This window comes from Calidris pugnax, unplaced genomic scaffold (assembly GCF_001431845.1).
Source record: "Calidris pugnax isolate Ruff unplaced genomic scaffold, ASM143184v1 scaffold27, whole genome shotgun sequence".
Taxonomy (NCBI): domain Eukaryota; kingdom Metazoa; phylum Chordata; class Aves; order Charadriiformes; family Scolopacidae; genus Calidris; species Calidris pugnax.
Window position 1 is genome coordinate 1,942,497 of NW_015090893.1, and position 15,028 is coordinate 1,957,524.

Sequence of the window (15,028 nt, forward strand, 5' to 3'; positions counted from 1 at the left end):
ATACTTTATTTAACTTGGTGTATGTCATTGCTTCCCAAATGATTGCATCAGTGACTTTAAAATTAGGCGGAGTTTGAACTTAGCATGTTTAAAATGCACACATCAGCTTCATCATGTGACAAAGCATTAAGCGCTGCGGTGGATGTGCTTTGAGAGCTCCTCTTTGAGCTGTTCAGGGAGCCTTGTGACTTAAATGATAAGATTCAAGGCTTGATTCCTTTGAAGTGATCAAAATTACTCATTTCCTCTCCACCCTCCTAGTTACTGTGGGTGAGTGTGGAGGGTTTGTTCTCTTGTTCAGGTTGTCCTGCCGTAGCAGGTTCTGTGATGGTCTTCTGTTGATTGAACCGGAGTACCATATGCTTGGTTTTCTTAAAATGGCCTTATTTTTTGTCCACAAACTTTCAGATTTCAGGACTTGAGCCAGCTGACCAGGCCCTGCTGCAGTTCCCGTCAGGCCTCTAGACAACTGCCTATTGTACATGCAAAAAGTATGAGCATTTGGGAGCCATCAGATTTACTGCACATGTGCAGGCCACATGGACAACACGAGTGCGGCGAGTCCTGTGTTTCTCAGACGTGTCACACTTGCTACGCAGCATGTGCGCATGCATAACTGCCCAGGAAGTCCCTGAGAAGAAATATGGTGACGTTACACATACCACGCCATGTAATGTGCTTTGAAATTAACTCTAAAACACTCGTTGTGCCTGCATGTTTTGTGAAGAAGGTGTTGGAAGCTCAAGATTGTCTCGAAGTGATTTTCTTTCACTTGTCTCTCCCCAAGCAGCTGCCATGATTTCCTAGTGTTGTTCCCCCTGCCTTTCTGTTGCTCCCAGAGCTCAGCTCTCCTAGGCTGGAGGTGGCATTGAGGGTACCATTGCTGGGTGGAGGTAGCGGTGGAGTTGGTGAGGTGTATTGATGGCAAGTTCAAGAGAGAAGGCAGCTACAGGGCTGTTCAGGTGACAGCACTGCTTGCATGCAAGTATGCTCTGAACCTCTCTTCAGTAAATGCTCTTCCATACTGAGAGAAAAAAACAAAACTACTTTTCTCACTTGAAAAAAAAATAGATTAAATAAATTATGTATTAAGTGGTGTCCAACCTGACGCAAAGCTGTTCAAAGTACAGTGAACTACTAATTTTCTAAGAGAAAGGAGTATATTTCTTATTGCAGAAGCAGCAGGCAAGATTTAAATCCCTGCTGAGTAGACGGCACACCTTTTGATAATAATCTTGTTTGTAAGGAGTTTTACATATATGGAAATGTTGACAGTTTCTAATATTCCAGGGAATAGTTTGGATAAAAACTGTCCAGCTTTAGATAGCTTCATAAGAACAACTTGTTTAAACTAATTTAAATACAGATAGGAAACACTTTATAGACTCAGATTATTCCCTAATCCGTTGGTTTGTGCAATTTTGTGTAACACATGCGGTGCTGACCTCTGCCAACTCCATACGAAGAGATGAATACTGACTAATTTGGCAGCTTCTAGCAATTGCCAGGAGCTGGAAGCCATGGTGGTTGTGTGAAGGGAAAACAGCAGAGTCAGCACTCTGCTCCACGGTGGAACCTCTCGGGAATATTTGACCATCTCCTATTAAGAGCTATTTTAACTGGAATGTAGAAAAACATGCCTCTTCAGTTTTTATAGTAATTAAGTGTATATCAAGCGGAGGGTTGACTTCTGGCTCATCTATTTTTCTGCCATTTTGTCTGGTTCATTTGTCCTTTTCAGGGCAATTTGTGAGGGATTAGCAGTGAAGCATGGAATATGCTGACTGCCATGGGTGATGGTGTTGAAGGGGTGTTAGGGAGTTTTTTCAGCATTTCTTAGAATTTAAAGTTCATCATAGGTTACCATTAGTAACTTAAAAAATAGAAGTAACATTAGACTATGATGTTTGAATTGCCCATAGTCGTGTTTACTTAGTATCCAACAGCTTCTGTATGTCCCTGGAATGATGTTGCCTGGCTGCCAAGGAAAGTTAGGCTCCAACAAGTCTTTTTCCCTGCTTGGATGAGGTAAGGACGTACACCTTTGGTCTGTGTGGAGAAAACTTCAGAGCTTCCAGAGTACTTTGTCTTCTCTAAGCAGCATAATTTCTGTCTTGTCTGGCCTGAGCCAGCTGTTCCTTGTTCAAGAGCTGATCTCGTGTAGACTAACACTTGACTGAGGGTGCTTGCCTCAGAATAGATAGTGATGAGTGTCAGTGACATGCCTGGAGCTGTCTGGGCTTTTGCCCTCTCAAGAGGGTAAAGGAGGGGGATATGGTTCAAGCTCCTGCAGTTATCGCTGCTGCTTTGGGGACTGGATGGCTGGAGAGAGGATTGTTGTGGCTTTGCCCTTTATTTCATCTGTTAGTGCTGGAGGTTAAAGTGATCTTCCTCTGCCTTTTGCTCTAGGAAAGGTTCATTTGGGGATTTAGACAGAATTACACACACCTTCCCTTTTGGCTTCTGTGGACTTGGGAAAATAGTATTTTCTAATCTTCTCTGAAGCAGCATAAAGCAGCCACTTAAAGGGGTGACGGCTGAGTCCCTCTGTGAGTTTTCAAACCTTATGTCATTTGTCACTGAGCCTTCTCATGTTGGATACAGCTATTTAAGGACCACTTAACTGAGCTTTCTGTCTAGTCATGGAAGTGGCTCAAACTTAAGGCTTGGTCAAAATGGCTTCTAGGTGAAAATGAAATTTTTCTGTAAATAATTCTAACATTAAAATCAGACCAGGAGAGGTGAAGGTTGATCTCTGGTCTTGTGTGGTGAAGGTTAATCTTGGTCTTACTTCAGCGAATCTCTTTTCAGAGGGAGATGCTCTGTAGTGTCAAGTCTTTGCTTGCCGGGGAGGGCAGCAGACAAGCAGCTGCTATGCGGGTTGTAAAGGGGGACATTGCCCTGGTTTGGGCAAAAACAACTATCAAGGTGGGCGGGAGCACCTCAGGTAATTACAAATGTCAGTGTTCAAAGCATGGAGCAACTGTTGCCAGAAATAAACAGATATTCGAGATGTGCTACTGCACACTGGAATGTCAGGTCCCTCTTACGGTGAACACCTTAGAGGGCTTTTTTCCCTTCAAGCCCTTCACTTAAAATACTGAATTTTTATGTATGTAGAAAAAAAAAAGTTGAGAACACGTTTTGTGCACAACCTGATAACTCGAATCCCAATGTAACTTAGCCTTGTCAAATCTTTGGAGGGCTTGTGAGGCTTTGATGGTGATGCTGGCATGATCCCTGTTGAACTTTTCCCTCCTGACAGGAAGGGAGCCAGGACTCCGTGGGCACGGGCCAAGTGGTTGTGATGTAGATGAACAAATTATCTGCGTTCCCCAGTACCTTATGCATTAACCTGCCTTTTGAACTCTCTTTAAGCGTGCAAGGTAAGGAAGTAGGCGTTTAGAAGCAGCCCGCTTGGTCTCGCCTCCAGAAAAGGGAGTTCTGTTGAAGGTTTTCAGCTCTTTGAGCTCGGCCCTGAATTTGGGGTCTCGAAGCCCGGCGGGGGATGCTCGGGGCGGGAGGGCGAGGAGCCCGGCGGGCGCTGAACCTCCCTGTGCCGCCGCCAGAGGGTACTCGGGGAGCGGGAACGCGGGGAACAAAAGGCGGCCGGTTCCCCCTCGGAGGGGAAACTTGAGCCGGTTTGACGCCGGAGCGCCGGTTCCCGCGCCGCGGCCCCCGCCTTCCTCCCGCAGACCCCAAGCGGGGGAGGGGGCGGGCTCGCCCCGACGAGGGGAACCGCGGCCCGGCGGCGGGCGCGGGAGCGAAGGGGGCTGCGGAGTGTCGCCGGGGGCTGCCGCCGCTCGGCCCCCAAACTTTCACCCTCCCTCCGCTCCGAAAGTTCAGCACTTTGGTGACGTCAGGGCCGGCGCAGCCAATGGGGGCGGCGGGTGATATTTTGGGAGGGGGGAGGGGTGGCACCGCGCGGCGGGCGCTCGCTCGCCCGGCTGCCATGCCCAGTGAATGGAGAGCGGGCGGCCGGCGCAGCGGCGGGCGGGAGCGCCCACACCTCCGCCCCCTCCGCCTCCCCTCGCCGCCTCCCGGTCCCGGCTCCGCGGGGGTGCGGGCCGGCGGCAGCAGCGGCCGAGCCCGGCGGGAGGGGGCGAGCGCCTGAGGAGCTTGCGGCGGGGGCGCTTTGAATCCGCGGTCGTCTCCTCCGCGGGTTACCTGCCCGGCCCAGGTGGGGCGATGCGGGGCGGAGGAGGCTGCTTTGGAGATTGCCGCCGCTTCTGATGGATGTTTTGTGTGTGTTTACCTCCGCTCCCCGTTTCTCTTTCATCTGAGGACGCATCTGGCTCAAGCTCTGTTAAACTATCTGCCTTCTGGTACCGTTCGTAGATAACAGAAAGAAACCCGAGCCCGACAGGCAATTCCCCACCTTCTTCCACCTAACATAACCTTTTAGGGCGCCTTTGAAGGTTTGCTGGTGCTCCGGCGATGATGGCAGTGGTGGGTTCCCTTGGGCTGTACTAAGAGCCTCTTGTTTTCTTTTCCCTTTTTTCTTAGAGGCATTTCATCTTTAAGGGCCGGCTGCTTGCGCACACTTTTATACCCACCGAAGTGATCAAGAAACCATGTTGTCTGGTGGAAGAAGTGCGTTTCTGTGCCTTGGAATGATCTTGAGCTTTTGGAGCTCCGCGAGTTGGATGCCTGTTGGAGGATGCCCGCATAAATGTACATGTATTGCTTCCAACGTGGATTGTCATGGACTAGGACTCAAAACTGTACCGAGGGATATTCCCAGGAATGCAGAGAGACTGTAAGTAAAAACCGTTTAGGGCTCCTTGAGTACTTGTGGAAGCACCTGGGATGAGTTTCTCAACACCTGCCTGGCAGTGCCCAGTCCATACTAGCAGCAGTTTCAATAATCAAACACGGATTAATGTTTTCAGGAGGGAAGGGGAGGAGCTTTTCAGAAGTTACAGCTCTCCTGCTGCTGTTCTCGCTTTTTAGAAAAAATCAGTTTCAGAGTTTCACGGGTGGTTTTTTTCAGTTTTGGTTATCATCTGATTGGGTTTTGCAGTGACTTGCTTGTAATGGAGTTCAGAGCTCTACCTGGAGTGCTCCCAGCAATAATCATTGTCAATGCAAACACCAATTTAATATGCAATTAGAAACCTGCATGTTTTCACCTGGTGGTCGGTAGCAGTTTCTCCTTACTTTCTCAGCATGGTGACTTCATCACCATGGAAAAATCGACTACTGCCATAAACTAATTAAAATGGATAAGAAGTCACATTAAAGCAGCCTCTGATTTCTGTCTTAAACTGCTGTGGTGAAGCTGGCTATTTAATTTTTAATCTATTTCAGGGGTTATGATAGTAGTGTAAAGTTGCAATGTGCTTCCAGCCTCAGCACAGGAGAATGTAATGAATGTGTTCATAGTAAATCTTACGTGTCATAAGTTCTCGGGAGTTTTTTTAGTTGGCTTTTTTACTTGCTTAGCAAGTTTGTAAGGAGAAAGCTGAAAGCAAACCAGTTCTGTGATACAGCTCTGGCACTCGGTGCAGAGGACGGCATCTCCGCTGCTGCATAATGCATAGCATATGGCATATTTCAGAGTGTGCCCGGTGCTAGATCTGAAGATGTCCAGAATGGAATGTTAAACAGAGCTTCAGCGGGGCTCTGTGCTTGGCTGTATGGATGACCTCAGGGAAGTGCTCTTAGTTGTGCCTTATGTGGGTTAGCTGATAATTTAAAATGATTTTGAACTTGTAAGCAAAGGCTGTAGATTGTATGGCCTGACTTCCTATTTGATTTTCTTCTGGGCTATAGAGTTGGGGAAACTTCAAACTCTCAAGTAATTTTTCCTCCAAGAAAGAAAGTTAGATGAAATTACGAAACAAGGTTTTCGTGCATAGAGCCCTCTTAAAGGCTAACTTCTGTCCCAGAATGAAATTTTATAGCATCCTTGAATGTATCTATATGGATTTTATGGTGCTGAGACCTCTTAAATGATAGCAATATGCAGATTTCTTACTAGACTGTTCCACCATCTTTAATGTTTTATGGCCATATCAGCCTTCCTTTTAACCCCAGCTGCGTGAACAATAGTTTTCAGATGTCAGTGTTACAGAAAGCTTCACTTCTGTGCACGAAACTGTGTACTCTCTAAAACTGATGGGTAGCAACCTGGCAGTTTAGAGATATTTAAAAAAAAAAATCAACTTCAAAACAACAAACATAGCAACAAACCACTGCCAAAGTAGAACCTCAAGCCAGTCAGAGTAAGCATGTGTGGTAACACAGATGTTTTGTGTGCTTCATTGGTGAGGTGTGTTTGCATGGTTGTAAGAGTCAAGGGCTAGAATGAAACTTGTATGTATCAGGTTAAAATGATTCACAAATGCAATGTTAGTTGGCCACCTGAGAAGAACTTACAAATGGTGATTTGTTATTGCCTAAGTTTTAGGGGAACTGGATTTGTTTTGTCACTGGGTTTCATTGTAAGAATGTACTTAATAGAGATGTTAACTCTTGCCTTCTGTAAGGCACCAAGCTGAAAGAGTAAATTTCTTGGCATTGGCATGTTAAGTGTTAAAAAGACTGAAAGAGTATAATCACTGTACTCTTGGTCTTGATAATTTTTAGTGTTAGTTACAGATTTAAATTTTAGATTAAGGGCTGCTTGAAGAACAATAGTAGCTAGTTCACAATATTCAGTTTGAGTATTTAACCTCAGAGATGTATTACTGATAAATACAAAATGTAGCTGTGTTGGGTGGTCTGTTTCTTGGGGGTTTTTGTTGGGTTTTTTTGTTGAATAGTGTATTAGTAGAGCATTTGGTGGTTGAAACCTTGTGGAAATAGCATACAGAGGATCATGTAATAACATATTATTCCTTATTTTTAAATATAATCTGTTAGTCCATCATGAGCCTGTCACTGTTTCTAGTATTTGCTGTCTTTTGATTACAGCTGTGTTTTAGAGCTTGTATCAGTTCGTTCAAATCTAGTTTTCTACTAATTGCACTGACTTTAATTTTCTTATGTAAGTAGGAGAGAGAAAAGGACCTCGTATTCCCCAAGTCTAAACTCTGCTTGTAGGTGAGATGTCAGTCAGGCACTGGATGTGTCAGAGTAAGTCATTTTTCCCTGTGGTCCGTGATAACCTGTAACTATTTATGACACAATAGTGGGTTGATGTGTAGTCCTTAACTGCTTTGTAACTTGTAAATAAAACCAAATTGGTTATATCTGAAACGATAAAGATTTTTTTTAATCTCAGAGACATGTTTATATGTTGGGAAAATAACACGTCTTGATGGCCACACACTATGTGACTATTTAGACTCTTATGCTATGAAAAGGTCTTCGATTCTTTCTGAATTCTTTTGAGCTAAAAATTCCACATACCTGTTCAAGTTGGAAACTTCTTGTTTTAATTAATAAGAGATCTAATGGCACCACTTAAAATATTTTGCCACTAAGCTTTTAGAGTTATGTTTGTACAAATGTTACAGAATGTTTGGGCTAGTGGAGCCAAGTTAAATATTATTTAAATTTGTGTTAATATGAAACCCAGGGAGAACTGAAAATATAGCATTAAGGAAAAAATGGGAAATGTCTTTAGGGGGAAGAAAATCTTGTTGAGTAGTTCTATTAAATGAACTAGTGATCTTCTTGTGATATCCCAAGAAATAGGCATCACCAGTATTTTGATTATTGATTCTTCTTCATAAATGTGATGCATGCTTGCTTTTTTTTTTTGAATTCTTTGAAGGTGAAATTTTTTGTAAACAGTTGTACTTGTGATTTCTGTCTTCGAGGGGAATCCACAGACTAACCAGTTATCACAGAAACAGTTGTAAAACTAGCCTAAACTTTTTTTCAAAGATTCAACTTTAATAGTAGCTTTACAAATATAGCAAGCAGTATTAGGCTTGTGTTGCAGTTTACCTTGTTATTACATCCCATGATAGTCTTCTAATTGTGTGGTATATTTGGAAGCTTTTGCTCTGATTTTGTGAAGAGCTAAAAAGAGGTGAATGTTGTATAAGAAACATTCAGTCTAGAGAAAATAAGTGATGAAACTGATTTGTCACTTACAAGGAGTAACTTCCATTTCCCTTTGTTCTAGAAAAGGAGTGTTGTATAAGAAACATTCAGTCTGGAGAAAATAAGTGATGAAACTGATTTGTCACTTACAAGGAGTAACTTCCATTTCCCTTTGTTCTAGAAAAGGAGCTTCCAGAACAGGCATCATCTTTCACAGGAGAGAGAGATTAAATTAGGTTTAACACTTTACCCCAAATTGCAAGATGTGATGCTGCACAGAGGACCTTGTACATGAGCAGGGTGATACAGCTGACCTGGCTTGCTGTTAGTATTTACTGATCCATTCCATATTTGTGAAGTAACTTAACATCCAACCAAAACATTAGAGTTTATAGTTCGTTTGTGTTGTGGAGAAAACTAAAAATTTAGTAGTTGACTTCTGGGGGTAGACACAGTGATTTATTTTTTTTTTTTATTTCAGCTATGCAACTGTTAAAAATATTATTGTGGTAATAAAGGAGGCAGAAGTTAAAAGAGTCAAAATTTTTTTATAGATGCATTTATTTTTCTGAAAAGTTCCTTAAGACTGTTTCATCAGACTTCCAATCAGATTTTGCTTAGCAGTGCATCAGTTCTTACATGTGATTATTTATCCAGTTTTCTTCAGTGGAAGCGTGTTCTATATATGTAAAATATTTCACATGTGGCTTTTTATAACACTTAATAATGCTAATAGTCAGGTTTAGTTTGAGATGATGTGTAAATACAGTGAGCAGATCAAAGCCACCTGCTTGACAGTTGTATTCTCCAGCTCTGAAAGGAACAAGTGATATGGAAAAGCTGCTTAGAAGTCTTTTGGGTCAGTATCTGCTTTTCTGTTCGAATATGAAGCCTTGAGTCTTGGTGTTTTCCTTCCATCCATGTCTTGTTCTCTCCCTGTCTGTTCTTTGGAGACTTAAGCCATATTTGAGTTCTTGATGAATTTATACTTGGTGGCTTAGAATCTTGTTTAATTGATAGTTTTCCTGTGTTAATTGTTGTTTTGTTTTGCCTTTTACTTTGAAGGATTCTTTACCTTGCTAAATTGATAAAGCTTGCAAGACTAATCTGTTCTGGGCTTTGTCTGAGTAGCTAAATTGAGTGTGTCCACATTTAGGTGCAATTTAGAAGCTTAGTCATCTGCTTACTCTAGAGTTTTCATGTGGTCTGGGGTTTCTGTTATACAAATATATTATTATGGTGTTTTTGGCCTAGGTGAATGTAGCTGCTGAAGTTGCACTGGCTTGTAATAAGTCTTCAACTTCCTCAATTTTGTCTCCAAATTAAATCTAAGCTCCTGTCTTGAATGCTTCCATATTGCTGCAGAACGCAATGTTAAACACATGCAAATATAATTATACTCACTCTTGCATTGCCATTCTGTTTTTGTAGAAGTTTTCCCACTAGGGATTACCACTCATTTGTTTTCCTAGCAATAGTCTCCAAGACCCTGCATGGAGCTTTTTTTTTTTCCTTAAGTCATGTGTCAATAAATACATGGCTTTGGCTTTGAAGGTCTTGCTCTCAGAGGTGCTGGTCCTGGGAGAGCTTGACTGAATTGCTTAATTTAAATTGGGTACTTCCCTTTACTAACTTAATGCTGACTATTTGTGCTTCACTGGACATTGACATGCACTTCTGTAGGATGACAGTCTTGCACTATTACATTTTTTACCTCGTTTTGAAGTGATGGAAACAGGAAGCAGAATGAAATTAGCTATTGTAATTTGGTAGCTACAGAAGGAAACAGTGGCCACTGTCATGTTGTCTGTATTTGCACAAATTTGGATGAGCTTCTGAGATCAAAGGGACCAGACTACTTCAGAATTTTTTAATGAGTTGTTCTGAGACTATTAACTCTTTTCATATTCTTAGATTTGCAGCTGAGTATTGATTCATGCAAAAGAATCAGGTGAAAGTGACGTTGTCCCTCTAAAGAACAGTTGTCAACTTACAGGAAGTCCTAAAGTAGAGATGTGGAGTATTGCTTTTTTCCCCCCTTTAATTTGTGTGTCCCGAGTTTGGGGAAGTGTTTGCCAAAGTCAGCATAGCTTACCTGTGTAGATGGATGTGAGGCTAAGAATGAGTGAATCCTAATACTCCTAAACTTGTGCAGCAGGCTGTATGGAATTCCTTGTGTTGTACCCTGTTGGTCACTTGTAAGTTGATTGCTATGTAGACATTTGATCTTCATAGTGAGTGCTATCAGTAATCCTTTGGAATGTCACTACCAAACTTTTTTTTTAAAGTTCCAGCATTTCCAGTTATGTTGACAACAACAATAACCTCCCCTGTGTGGACATCAATACCTGATATGATTTGTTGTCTGCATTTCAGGAGTATCTAAAATATTCCTCAGCTTCAACAGAGCAGAAAGAAAACAGCTTTCCCATAGAAATCTCACAAGATTTTTGGGAAATTAAAAGGATGTTAGGGGGAAAGAGCTTGACTCTAATAAGCATATTCAGTGAGTAAGTGTCAGTCACTGTATGTTAACAATTGAGGTTGTTTACTGGAGAAACCATTCAGAAGACCTAAATCAGAATGTGTTCCCTCCCAGGAACTAGTAGCTCAAATGACTTGAAGCTTAATTTTTCTAGAACTCTTGATATATAGTTCTTGTGGTGCCCACAGTGCTTGATTTTCCTTGGCTGCCTGTTGCTGCAGCTGATCTTTTAAAGTGAATAGCTTTTTGTCTGGTGATGGCCTGGTGGGATCCATTTTTCCTTCATTAGAAGATTTAATTATTTCCGAACAAAGATGAAGAGTAGAAGCCATGGGGTAATATTGTAGTTACGTTGGCTGACACTCGATTCACTAGAAATTAATGAAAAACTGTTTTGCTTTGAGTTCAAAGTTGAAATGCATCAGGGTCCTTTCCTAGCCACAATTGTATTGTGCTGTTTTCCACATTATTGTACCTGCTGTGGATGGTGTAGTATTCAGATAAAACTTCTGAAGGCTGACTTTCCATTGAACTGTCTTTCACCTTTTGGCTGAGGACTGCAGCTGACCACTCAACTAATTCTTCAAGCAAATGAAATAATTTAAGTTGTGGATTTTTTAAAGCATCAAATTAAGTAGTAAATCCACCCCCCCCCTTCACCCCACTCATTAATTCTTGATTTCCTTTATCTTTTTTTTTTCCCTTACTTGCCTCACTTTCTAACCTTGAACATACAAACCATTACTAAGTCTTGTTACTGAAGTAAGTAGCTCTTTCCAATTCAGAATTATTGTGAACTTGCAATTTCTGGAGCCTCCCTTTTCTTCAGAAGTGCCTCTGGCCTTATGAGGTACTACGCTGTAGCAAACCCTGTGTGATTAAAGCGATGATTCTTCCTTTCTAAGTCGACCTGAAACATTCAGATGCGTTACACGGAGTGCAGGTCTACTGCTGGACTTTGGTCTTGATGTAAGCTTTGCTGTGTCTTGTAATACAGCTACTGAATTATCTCAAATGTTGTGTTAACCTCAGGAAGAGGTGGTGGAATGTTCTTCCTAAGTCACCTAGTACCTCTTAGTTCTTTCACCTGTTTGTGCTCTGTGACTACAGACAGACTGCATCAGGTAAAGAGTTTCTGTGGCTTAGTATTGAAACCCCTTTCAACAGTGGCTGATCTTCCGTGGCTGTGGAGGTGTGACTGAGCAAGTATGCTCCTCCAGTGCATGCAGGTCATAGATAAAAGTAGAGTCAACTTTGTGCTGGGGGCTTGATGATGGGAGCTGTAGGAACCAATATGCACATCCTCTGCCTTGCAGTTCCACAGCTCCCTAAAGGAGCTTCTTTTTATGTTCAGCTTATTTTTTGTTCCTGCTTTTTGAAGAAAAATACTGTTGGTGATGTCACAGAGAATGACTAGGAGTAATGTGTGGCAAAGATTTCTTCAGGTGATTTTTTTTTTTTTTGTCTGTATGTTCCTATTGGAAGGATGTATAGACCAGCAGTGGTATTCAGAAAATGTTGTCACAATAGAGGTAAATTCCTCTTCTGAAGTCTTTGAAAATGGGCCTCTTATTCTTGGCTTCTTTGTGCTCCTTGGATGACAGGGAGCTTCTATTAATTCTTGTTGATTCAAGTGCATTATTGTAGTATTATATGGATTTTGGCTTGGGGTTGCTGTTGTCACTCTCATCCCTTTAGTGTTCATTATCAGATTTTGCTTGCCGATTTAAGGCTATATCAATTTCACTCTCTTGTTTGTTTCCAAGTAGGTTTGAGGATAAGAAAGGGCTGGGTTCTAGTAATGTTCTGGTTGTAATAATGGCCCAAGCTATTCTGTTTTCAGTTTAAAGGCTTTTCTCTAGAGATCTGTAATGCTCTATTTTCAAATCTGTTTTCAATGTTGTCCAGTCAAACGTATCATTTAAGATCTTGAATGGCTCTCAGGAATGGCAAGAACTTGTTCTTCCTCATTGAGAAATGGGCTTGTAAGCAACTGATGGTCTCTTCTATTGGTACTAAATACGTAACAGATCTGTCTACCTATTTACGTAAGGGAACAGGTTTGTGATCTTCTACTCAAGAGTAAATTTTAGATGAGTTGAAGGCCACCTCTGTAGAAAAAAAGGGTTTAAGAGGCTGATTCTTAGCTCTCTGCCAGTTATTTTCAGGTTTTTTCTCCCCCCTCAACTGAATCTGGTCTGTCAGAATAAATTTGTCCCGTATTTCAGTTTTACACCATCTGTTTGGCTGCAATATATGTTTTTAGTCCTATGATTGATAGATTTCTGGAACTTTTAATTAGGTTTTTACCTTTACTATCTGTAAGTTTCTTCTTTTTTTGAGATGGTAATTTAATTGTCTCTCAGGTGGAAATCATTGCGACCAATGGCAATAGTCTTTCCTTCTCTGTCACTGAAGAGATGTTTCCAATAAACATGAGTTCAGTTAAAATAAGGAAGAAAACCCAGTGCTTTAAAGCTGTTTGTGTCTTGACTTTCTATCAAGCAGTCTGTAAAACCTCTGTGCAGCTTACTTCTAAATTGGTTTCAGAATTTGTATTGCTCACCAACACACGTTTACCTATTCTTTCCTGAAAATTTGCAGTACTATTGCAGAAATGATTCTGATGTCAGAGTGACTTAGTAGGAGAACCCACTGCTTCCTGCATAGAGGTGAGCATGATCGACTGCCTTCCAGCTCCAGCTGCATGGTGAAGAATTGTGGAAGCAGTTTCAGGTTACTAAGACCCTCAAACACCTATAACATTTATTTAGAGTCCAGGCAATGCTGAGGAGTTAGGGAGATGGTGTTCTTATTGTTGATACCTCACTGGCTTCTTGTAGACCCGTGTTCATTCCAGCTTGAGGTGCAAGGCTTTTAGCAGTGATGCTATATTTAGGAGTTTAATTGAAGAGGCTTGAACCATATTTTGTTGTGTGGGCATACTGTAGTGACATTATGTGGTGACTGTACATACAGGGCAAGCACACAAAAGTACAAGACAAATCAGGTGCCTGTAACTTATCAAAATGTTTTCTCTGTGGACCTTCACATTCGATCCTGTCCATACAGGGAGATCAGTTCTGTTTCAACCAGGGCTCTGTGTAAGTGAAGGGATAAACTGCTCTGGAAGTTAATGATTTGGAGATCAGTAACCCATTTTAACAGCCTGTGAACACATTTGTAGAAGGGGGGGTGAAGCAGGGATGGTGATGGTCTCCACTTCTGATAGATTCACTTTTTTTTTTCTTGAATTTTGATGCTCTTGCTTGAGAGCAACTGTCCTCATTTAAAAAAAAAAAAAAGTCACTTCGCAAAATTTACTGTAATTCTATGATATCAGTTAAATACATGTAATGCAAGTTAGGCTATCTTGAGTTGAGAGTTGAGAATGATGCCTGCTTGAACTGATCAGTACTACTTCATCTGCTTGTCTTCATCTCTTTGCTCTTTTTGTCTTTGCTGAAAGCCCTTTGGGTTTTCCTTGTTTGTATAACACTTAACATGAAGAAATCTTTAGCTATGATAGGGTTGCTCCTAGGCATGATAACAGAAATGGTAATAAATTTCATATTAGTGAATCTGAGCTTCTGATCTCCAAAATCGCAGCACTATAAAATGCAGGTTTTTATGTCTGGCTCCAACCTCTTTTTCCAAGAGCTACCTTCTGTCAAGGTTGCCTGTTTGACTGCGGGAAAAGGGAGGGGTAGGTGGGTGAATGAAGGGGAAGACTATGTGAATGAACATGCTCATGAAATATTTCAAAAGATAAGCGTTTAACTATTACGGAAATAATATGCAGAAAGCAGAGGCATAGGTGCATTCTTGTGCATCCTAATAGAGAACTATTTCTTAGTCCTTTATTATTTTTTTTTTCACTTGGTCTTTTTGCTTTATTCCGGTGGCTGGCAAGGAATGTGTATGGTTAACTTGTACAAAATAGATGTAGTAGTAGATTGTAAGACATTACCAGCATATGTTGTTGTGGGACTCTAGTAAATAACCTTGACAGTTTCAGAAGATGCAGACAGTGAATTGTGAGCCTTACACACTTTCTCAGGTCATAGGAAAATTATATGTTTTAAGTCAGTTCAGCCAAACTGTTCTAATGTATTTATTTTCACTGACACTTTCTCCGGGCATGCACTGGTAGATAAGGAGCATGCACCTCTGGATTTTTTAGCAGCTTTTGAAGTTGTAGTAGTAATTGGTTATCTGTCTGGCAAAAACAGTTATTAGCATTAGCAGTAGGTAAGAGTTTCATTTATTATATAATGCTGGCCTAATACAAAATCTTGACTTGGAAAGGCTTTTTCCACAAACAGCTTGCCCCAAGTAGAAACAATTCAAATTATTAACTTGAGTTTTTCTTTAAGAATTCCAAAAAGCTCATGATAGAATGGAAGACATTTCCCTGGACTTCAGTGATCATGTTCCTTGGGACATGCTGTCTTTTGCAAAGCTGGAAGACCAAAGAAATTTTTAATTGTTATCCAGAGCTCTATGTGAGAATAGAATGTAGCTTTACATTAGTGCTTCCCCCCC

The 15,028-nt window shown here is 41.4% G+C and overlaps 1 protein-coding gene across 1 annotated transcript in view; it reads left to right on the forward strand.

Annotated features, from left to right (window-relative positions):
* The first annotated feature begins 4,018 nt into the window (after positions 1-4,018).
* Positions 4,019-15,028, forward strand: part of LOC106891544 (slit homolog 3 protein-like) — a 554,801-nt gene continuing 543,791 nt past the window's right edge. Inside the window, exon 1 of the mRNA XM_014948178.1 lies at positions 4,019-4,759. Within this exon, the coding sequence (XP_014803664.1) occupies positions 4,575-4,759 (185 nt within the window). The 5' untranslated portion in view covers positions 4,019-4,574. The remainder of the gene's footprint in view (positions 4,760-15,028) is intronic.